General features: G+C 43.7%; 1 protein-coding gene across 1 annotated transcript; it reads right to left on the bottom strand.

The window, feature by feature from the left end:
- Positions 1-3,235: 3,235 nt before the first annotated feature.
- Positions 3,236-9,310, bottom strand: LOC311262347 (uncharacterized protein). Its single transcript, XM_084361681.1, has 2 exons — positions 3,774-9,310; positions 3,236-3,674 (listed from the first exon to the last, which is right to left on the bottom strand). The coding sequence occupies exon 1, from the start codon at positions 9,227-9,229 to the stop codon at positions 5,810-5,812; it is 3,420 nt and encodes a 1,139-aa protein (XP_084217807.1). The 5' UTR covers positions 9,230-9,310; the 3' UTR covers positions 3,236-3,674; positions 3,774-5,809.
- Between the last annotated feature and the right edge of the window lie 61 nt (positions 9,311-9,371).

The following is a 9,371-nucleotide window of genomic DNA, read 5'->3' as shown; positions in this document are numbered from 1 at the left end:
CTCGCAAATGTTTTAAAAACAATCAAAAGTCTAGAAATGACAAATGACCCCTGATTGGTTGGTTAAAACAGCGCTTCTGGGCGAACAACTTTGACATTGATCTGGGCTGTTAATTACTTGGTGATATCAGGAACATCATTAACAATATAGATTTCCCCCCTGCGCTCGCCCTGTATGTATAGCTCTGGCAGTCACAACAACAAGTAAAACATAATTTTTACGATTACGAGGGCGGGAGTGAGGGAGACAGAGACGGAGACACACACTACATACACAGCGGGGAAATTAAAAAGAAAGACAGAAAAGTGACATGAGTGCGGAAGATAATGCGGCCGGTGGCGGTGCAGAATCTGATTTGGTGCCAAAAAATAAATCATCCTCCATTATTTGGAGGTATTTTGGATTTAAAAAGGATGATGTAAACCAGAGCGAGGTGTTGTGCAGGTCGTGCTTGGCGAAAATTGCGACTAAGCAAGGTAGCTCAACAAACATGTTTCACCACCTGAGACAACACCATCGCGTGCTGCACAAAGAGTGTTTGGGCTTCTTTTGGGATGACTGAGAAGTCCCCGGTGTTTCTCTCATTGCAATACAAAGTTTGATTGCTGATGCGTTCAGTAACGTTACACCGTATGAGTCGACGTCCACCAGACGTAAAGACATTACAGACGCTATAACATACCACATTGCAAAAGACATGGTACCAGTGTACACAGTCTCGAAAGAGGGCTTTAAAAAAATGGTTCGGATGCTGGACAAGCGTTATAAAATACCATCCCGAACACATTTTAATCAAGTGGCCATTCCTAAACTCTTTAATGAGTGTAAAATTAATGTTGAATCCAAGCTCCGTGAAATCTATCATTTCACCACAACCACGGACCTGGCAGTGAGTTCTTATCAATAAAACTGCACTGTCCACATTCTTTCTTTTGTATTATGATGTTTTTAATTTTCTGAAAAATGCTTGGTTTTCCCTGAACCCATAGTCGTATCGTATCGATATCGAGATATCTGGCATGAATATCGAGATATAAAATTTTGTCCATATCATTCAGCCCTAGTCTGTTTGATGGACAGCTGGATGGACAGGCTGATCAGCAGAGGTTACACACTGCAGTTCGCTTCTCCTTTCCCGGAGTTCAACGGGATTCTGGAAACAGTCCTGTCATCCCAAGAACATTGTCTCGCTCTCCAGTCAGAGCTGCAGGAACTCCTGATGAAAAATGCAACTTCCAGGGTTCCTCGGGAGAGGTCCCGAAAAAGACGGGCGGGATGAGACCCATCCTCGATCTGTCTCTGTTCAACAAATCGATAATGGAAAGACGGTTTCACATGCTGACGATAAGACAGGTGCTGGAATGTGTTCAACAGGGCGACTGGTTCACTTCCATAGACCTGAAAGACGCGTATTTCCATGTCTCCATCGTCCCGAAACATACGAAATTCCTGCGTTTCTCTTTCCAGGGGATGCATATGCATATGCATATGGGAGCTGATTGCCCGGTCTCACCCCAATTTATACACAAGGTGAGACCGGAGGTAGGGCCCATGCAGTGGGTGGGCGTGGACAAAAGTTTTTTCAGTGCTGCGCGTGCGCGCAAGGGATAAACCCACTAGCGATAGCCTTAAAGGGCTGCGCCTATACTCATAGAATCTAGAGTTACAATACGTAACTATCGTTCCTGAGCGTGGATCAGGCCACTAGAAGAGCTCTCTGAACCATTTCTTCTTTTTCTTCTTCTACTTGCTCATGAGCTCTTCCAGCTGGGACTTCATGGAGATTTCTTTCTCCTCCCACTCCAGCTTCTTTTCCTGCAGCATCCTCTTGAGACCCCTTGTAGCCTGACTGAGGGATGTCTTATCCTCCTGCCACTTCACCTGACAACTCCCCAACTCATTGTATCATCTGACCTTTCTTTTTTTTTTTTAATTAAAGAATTTCTTCTTTAATTAAAGTTGGTTAACCGGAGCACCCCGGAGAAAACCGCTGGTAGCACAGGGTTAGTGTGTTTAAGACAACTCCCCAACTCCTGCTCTATGGGGTTATTTTTGTCTCATATATATTTGTAAACGCACAGAGGGTGATCTACAAATATTCCTTGGTTTGCACACGTGTTTTGCTATCCACAAATAAAAATTTCTAATTTGTAACTTGTATTTTGGTTTTTACAAATACATGTGCATTTGTAAATAAAATGTGTATTTGTAAATATATAATTTTCCATTTGTGAAACAGAAAATTCTGCTTGTGAAGTCTCTTTCCTCAATGACGTATTTCTGAGACGTTCCTGTCGAGATTTCACACAGATCCACAAACAAATAGGTCGTGATTCACAAATGGCCCGCCCTCCTCACCACTGGGTGGCAGTGTAGTTCTATGCATGTAATTATTCCTTCCACAAACACAAAGTTAGGATTTGTAACTTGTGTGTTGGTTTTTACAAATAAATGTGTATTTGTAAATATAATTGTTTTCTTTCGTAAAAAAAGGACATTTGCAAAAACGGAAAATTCTGCTTGTGAAGTGTGATTCAGCATTTGTGGATCACCAGCTACACACACGCATCTCTTTCCTCGATGACGTATTTCTGAGACGTTCCTGTCGAGATTTCACACAGATCCACAAACAAATAGGTCGTGATTCACAAATGGCCCGCCCTCACCACCACTAGGTGGCAGTGTTTTCAAGTAGCTGAATGGTTTAACTAAAGTCTATGGGCAAAACAATACAGCCTGCTGCCTGCCCGCTAGCTTATGACAAGCTAAGGAGCCTGCTGGTGCCGGGAATCCTAGAAGAAGAAGACAAACTAAACACTGCATGAAAAATGGGATTTTCGGGCCCGTAAACGGCCGGAAATCTCCCTAATTATCGGCAGTTAACGACAATTTACAGTCTGTGAACGTGGCGATGTCTGTGCCGAAAATTGTCGGAAACAAACCATGACGTATATGGTGCTCGCGGAGGTGCGAACGGCTCTAATTGGCATATGAATAGCAGCGAAACCACGCCTGGCCAGAGGATGTGTGGCCTGGCTTAAATTTCTTCACTCAGTATTGGATGAAACCACTACTTATAAACACGAAAAAATGGCTGGCAGATCTCTCACTATTGGTTACCCTGGGTCATTATAAGTGTAAACCCCACATACACACACACACACACACATATATATATATATATTTTATGTATGTATGTATATGATATGCTATAGACTACACTATTATTACCATCAAGGACGTCAATGAATTTATTGAGGAAAGGAACATTTCAAAGACAGAGCTTTATTAGCAGAAACACAAACACAAAACTATGTACAATTCTGCCCACAAAACAAACGGGAAGCTCAGGAGAAGGCCTATCCTACAGCACCGTTAGGTGTCTAGATAGATAGATAGATACTTTACAAGTGTCCAGTAGCATACAAACTACAAGACATACATTACAAATTAACAGTAGCTACAGCAAACAGTAAACAGTGCAAACGGAGTGGAGTGGAAGTGAAACAGTGCAGTCTGCCGCCTCGGAGCTGGAGGTAACTGGCAGCTTTCTGTCCGAATCTGGTCCATTTTGCAGACGTCTGTGGTGCATTCATGTTGCCCTGTACTTGGGAATTGCCTCTAATCTCGACTGCAGCGAGGCACAGAGCTCGGTCTTACTGTCTTACAGGCAGCTGGAAAACAATTAAAGGAGAGTGGTATTAACAAAAAACGTAAGTCACAGTAAAATTAAACAAGGAAGGAACAGGAACAAAACAGTAAAAGTTACTTACACACAATGGTGTCATCATAAGCGTCATGTAAATCTGGACTTGCGGACATAGCTCCAAGATAATAGGAGCTTACGGCCTCGTTATGAGACGAGGTTAGTCTGTGAAAACAAAATCAACGGTTAGAATTAGGCTGCTCGTGGGTCCGACTGCATCGGGTCCGAGCTTCAAAAACTGGAGATCGAACCGGGTCGAGTCTTTGAGAAATCTGGCATGCATGACGCATTTTAAAAACTGCTCAAACGGGCTTTGAGTGGTTTTGTTCATTCACAAGAACTTGCAGAAAATAGCAACAGACTCGGCCTCCAATTGAGAACGGTTTTTATTTCAAGGCTAACGTTACTTAGCCTGTAGCCAAAGCCAGACCGGCCAGAGACCGCGGCGTCTGTATACTCGGCTAACCAAACGGGCACAGTCACGGCATTATTGTTTTCATTTTATTTTCACGGTATAGGTCTTAATGTAGGTAGGGCAAGGAAAATCATTTGTAGGCTACTTACAGAGGATGGTGGCTGTTCTCCTCCTTCAGCCATGGTTTTTCAGCGAAGTGAAAGTCCACTTAAGCACTATGCAAACCGGTAAATGCATAGAACAACACTGCCACCTAGTGGTGGTGAGGGCGGGCCATTTGTGAATCACGACCTATTTGTTTGTGGATCTGTGTGAAATCTCGTCAGGAACGTCTCAGAAATACGTCATCGAGGAAAGAGATGCGTGTGTGTAGCTGGTGATCCACAAATGATGAATCACACTTCACAAGCAGAATTTTCCGTTTTTGCAAATGTCCTTTTTTTACGAAAGAAAACAATTATATTTACAAATACACATTTATTTGTAAAAACCAACACACAAGTTACAAATCCTAACTTTGTGTTTGTGGAAGGAATAATTACATGCATAGAACTACACTGCCACCTAGTGGTGAGGAGGGCGGGCCATTTGTGAATCACGACCTATTTGTTTGTGGATCTGTGTGAAATCTCGACAGGAACGTCTCAGAAATACGTCATTGTGGAAAGAGATGCGTGTGTGCGATTGGTGATCCACAAATGATGAATCACACTTCACAAGCAGAATTTTCTGTTTCACAAATGGAAAATTATATATTTACAAATACACATTTTATTTACAAATGCACATGTATTTGTAAAAACCAAAATACAAGTTACAAATTAGAAATTTTTATTTGTGGATAGCAAAACACGTGTGCAAACCAAGGAATATTTGTAGATCACCCTCTGTGCGTTTACAAATATATATGAGACAAAAATAACCCCATACTGCTCATTGTATCATCTGACCTCATTATTATTTTTTTTTTTGTAATTAAAGAATTTCTTCTTTAATTAAAGTTGGTTAACCGGAGCACCCCGGAGAAAACCGCTAGTAGCACAGGGTTAGTGTGTTTAAGACAACTCCCCAACTCCCCAGCTCCTGCTCATTGTGCATCTGACCTTATTTTATTTTTATTTTTTTTATTAAAGAATTTCTTCGTTAATTAAAGTTGGTTAACCGGAGCACCCCGGAGAAAACCGCAGGTAGCACAGGGTTAGTGTGTTTAAGACAACTCCCCAACTCCTCAGCTCCTGCTCATTGTATAATTTGACCTTATTTTATTTTATTTTTTTTAATTAAAGAATTTCTTCTTTAATTAAAGTTGGTTAACCGGAGCACCCCGGAGAAAACCGCAAGTAGCACAAGGTTAGTGTGTTTAAGACAACTCCCCAACTCCTGCTCATTGTATCATCTGACCTTATTATTATTTTTTTTGTAATTAAAGAATTTCTTCTTTAATTAAAGTTGGTTAACCGGAGCACCCCGGAGAAAACCGCAGGTAGCACAGGGTTAGTGTGTTTAAGACAACTCCCCAACTCCTGCTCATTGTATCATCTGACCTTATTATTATTTTTTTTGTAATTAAAGAATTTCTTCTTTAATTAAAGTTGGTTAACCGGAGCACCCCGGAGAAAACCGCAGGTAGCACAGGGTTAGTGTGTTTAAGTCAGTCTCCTGTCAGTTCCTGAGCGTGGATCAGGCCACTAGAAGAACTTTCTGTACCATTTCTTCTTTTTCTTCTTATTGCTCCTGAGCTCTTCCAGCTCACACTTCATGGAGTTTTCTTTCTCCTCCCACTCCAGCGTCTTTTCCTGCAGCATCCTTTTGAGATACTGTGTGGCCTGACTGTGGGATCTCTTATCGTCCTGCCACTTCACCTGACAACTCCCCAGCTCCTGCTCAGCCTTCGTCAGAGCAGCCGTGAGGGTGCTGTTCTTCTGTTTCTGCTCTTCCAGCATAGTCTTGAACTCCTGCCACTGCAGGAGATGTTCGTCGAATTGTTGCTTTATTTCATTCAGAGTAGCTGTAACAGTGTCGTTCTCGTTTTTCTGCATGTTCAGTTTAGCCTTATAGCGACTTCTGGATTTCTCCATCTCCTCCATCAGCGAGGTTTGCTTCTGCTGCCAGCAGAGGCGCTCAGTCTCCAGGAGATCCTCTGTCTCTATAAGGGCAGATGCAAACTTCCTGGTCTCTGCTTTGTGTTCCCTAATCTGGAGTTGATAGGAAGCCTGGGATCTTTCCACAGCGTCATTTACTTCCTGTTGCAGATCCTGCACAGTCTTTTTATAGCCTTCTAAGGCTTGAATGAGCGATGTCTTTTCCTCTTGCCACTCCACCTGATGACTCTCCAGCTTCTGCTTAACATTGCTCAGAGCAGCCACGAGGGTGCTGTTCTCATGTTTCTGCTCATCCAACTGAGCCACATGAAGAGCCCTGTATTCCTCCATCTCCTCCAGCAGGGAGGTTTGCTTCTTCTGCCAGCAGAGGCGCTCACCCTCCAGCAGATCCTCTGTCTCTTTAAGGGCAGATGCAATCCTCCTGGTCTCTGCTTTGTGTTCCCTAATCTGGAGTTGAGAGGAAGCTTGGGATCTTTCCACAGGGTCACTTACTCCCTGTTGCAGATCCCGCACAGTCTTTTTATAGCCTTCTAAGGCTTGAATGAGGGATGTCTTTTCCTCTTGCCACTCCACCTGATGACTCTCCAGCTCCTGCTTAACATCGCTCAGAGCAGCCACGAGGGTGCTGTTCTCATGTTTCTGCTCATCCAGCTGAGCCACATGAAGAGACCTGGATTTCTCCATCTCCCCCAGCAGGGGCATTTGCTTCTGCTGCCGGCAGAGGCGCTCACCCTCCAGCAGATCCTCTGCTTCTTTAAGGGCAGATGCGATCTTCCTGGTCTCTGCTTTGTGTTTCCTAATCTGGAGTTGATGGGAAGTCTCAGTTTCATTTACTTCCTGTTGCAGATCATGCACCTTCTTTTTGTAGCCTTCTGCGACCTGAATAAGAGATGTCTTTTCTTCTTGCCACTCCAACTGATTACTCTCCAGCTTCTGCTCAACATTTCTCAGATCAGCCTTGAGGGCGCTGTTCTCATGTTTCTGCTTGTCCTGCTGAGCCACATAGAAAGCCATGGATTTCTCCTTCTCCTCCAGCAGGGAGGTTTCCTTCTTCTGCCAGCAGAGGCGCTCATCCTCCAGCATATCCTCTGCTTCATTAAGGGCAGATTTGATCTTCCTGGTCTCTGCTTTGTGTTCCCTAATCTGGAGTCGATGGAATGCCTCAGTGTCATTTACTCCCTTTTCCATATCCTGCACCTTCTTTTTGAAGCCTTCTGCGACCTGAGTGAGGGATGTCTTTTCTTCTTGCCACTCCACCTGATTACTCTCCAGCTTCTGCTTAACTTTGTTCAGATCAGCCTTGAGGGTGCTGTTCTTATGTTTCTGCTCATCAAGCTGAGCCACATAGAGAGCACTGGATTTCTCCATCTCCTGGAGCAGGGAGGTTTCCTTCTTCTGCCAGCGGAGGCGCTCATCCTTCAGCAGATCCTCTGCATCTTTAAGGGCAACTGTGATTTCCCTGTTCTCTGCTTTGTGTTGCTTAATCTGGAGTTGATGTGAATCCTGGGATCTTTCTGGAGTCTTCTTAGCCTCTTCGTCATACTTGGCCTGTTCCTGCAACCTCCGAACTTTAGCCTTCTCAGATATAAGTTCGGCCCTCGCTTTCTCCAATTTGATTTGAACGTCCTCGCTGTTAGAAATCTGCTGCTCAAGGTCAGCCTGAGTCTCGGAGGAAATTTGGAGCTGTGATTTCAGATCCTCGATCTCTGTCTGTGAAGAGCGGACTTTAGCCCTCTCAGATGCAAGTTCGGCCCTCGCTTTCTCCAATTTGATCTGAATGTCCTTGCTGTTGGAAATCTGCTGCTCAAGGTCAGTCTGAGTCTCGGAGGAAATTTGGAGCTGTGATTTCAGATCCTTGATCTCTGTCTGTGAAGAGCGGACTTTAGCCCTCTCAGATACAAGTTCGGCCTTCACTTTCTCCAGTTTGATCTGAACGTTCTTGCTGTTGGAAATCTGCTGCTCAAGGTCATTCTCAATCTCGGAGAATGTTTGGAGCTGTGATTTCAGATCCTCAATCTCTGTTTGTGAAGAGCAGACTTTAGCCCTCTCAGACACAAGTTCGGCCCTCGCTTTCTCTAATTTGATCTGAACGTTCTTCAGATCTGTCTGTGAAGAGTGGACATCAGCCTGACTCTTATCTAGCTGGGCTTTCAGGTCAGAAATCTCCCTCTCCTTCTGCTCACTCTCGCTCAAAGCAACTAAGGGTTCAGCCTTCTCTGAGTTGTCTTCAGGCTTTGTCCTCTGCTGGACCCCTGCTTTTTGTCTCTTCTTGCTTCTTTCTACTCTCCTATCCTCTGAACTATCGCTCCTCTCACTTCTTTCTCCTCTCCTATCCTCTGAACTACTGCTATTCTGACTTATTTCTCCTCTCCTATCCTCTGAACTATCGCTATTCTCACTTATTTCTCCTCTATCCTCTAAACTATTGCTCCTCTCACTTTTTTCTCCTCTCCTATCCTCTGAACTATTGCTCCTCTCACTTCTCTCTCCTCTCCTATCCTCTGAACTATCGCTATTCTGACTTATTTCTCCTCTCCTATCCTCTGAACTATCGCTATTCTCACTTATTTCTCCTCTATCCTCTAAACTATTGCTCCTCTCACTTTTTTCTCCTCTCCTATCCTCTGAACTATTGCTCCTCTCACTTCTCTCTCCTCTCCTATCCTCTGAACTATCGCTATTCTGACTTATTTCTCCTCTCCTATCCTCTGAACTATCGCTATTCTGACTTATTTCTCCTCTATCCTCTGAACTATTGCTCCTCTCACTTCTTTCTCCTCTCCTATCCTCTGAACTATCGCTATTCTGACTTATTTCTCCTCTCCTATCCTCTGAACTATCGCTATTCTGACTTATTTCTCCTCTCCTATCCTCTGAACTATCGCTATTCTGACTTATTTCTCCTCTACTATCCTCTGAACTATCGCTATTCTCACTTCTTTCTCCTGAACAATCCTCTGGGATATCTTTCATCTTGCCTTTTCTACTTTTCTGAACTTTTCTCATCGTCTGTGTATGCTCTATTGCGACTTAGAGATGTGTGTCTGAACTAAACTGAGGTCTGAGCTCAAATGGCAAATATAAAGTCAGGTCTACCATATATAAGATTTCAACATTCTAAAATGGCTTTATGACATCACCGGGGCTT

Source organism: Pagrus pagrus (genome assembly GCF_965226575.1).
Source record: "Pagrus pagrus genome assembly, chromosome: 9".
Taxonomy (NCBI): Eukaryota; Metazoa; Chordata; class Actinopteri; order Spariformes; family Sparidae; genus Pagrus; species Pagrus pagrus.
Note: the sequence above shows the minus strand (reverse complement) of the source record. Positions and strands in the feature narration are given on the sequence as shown.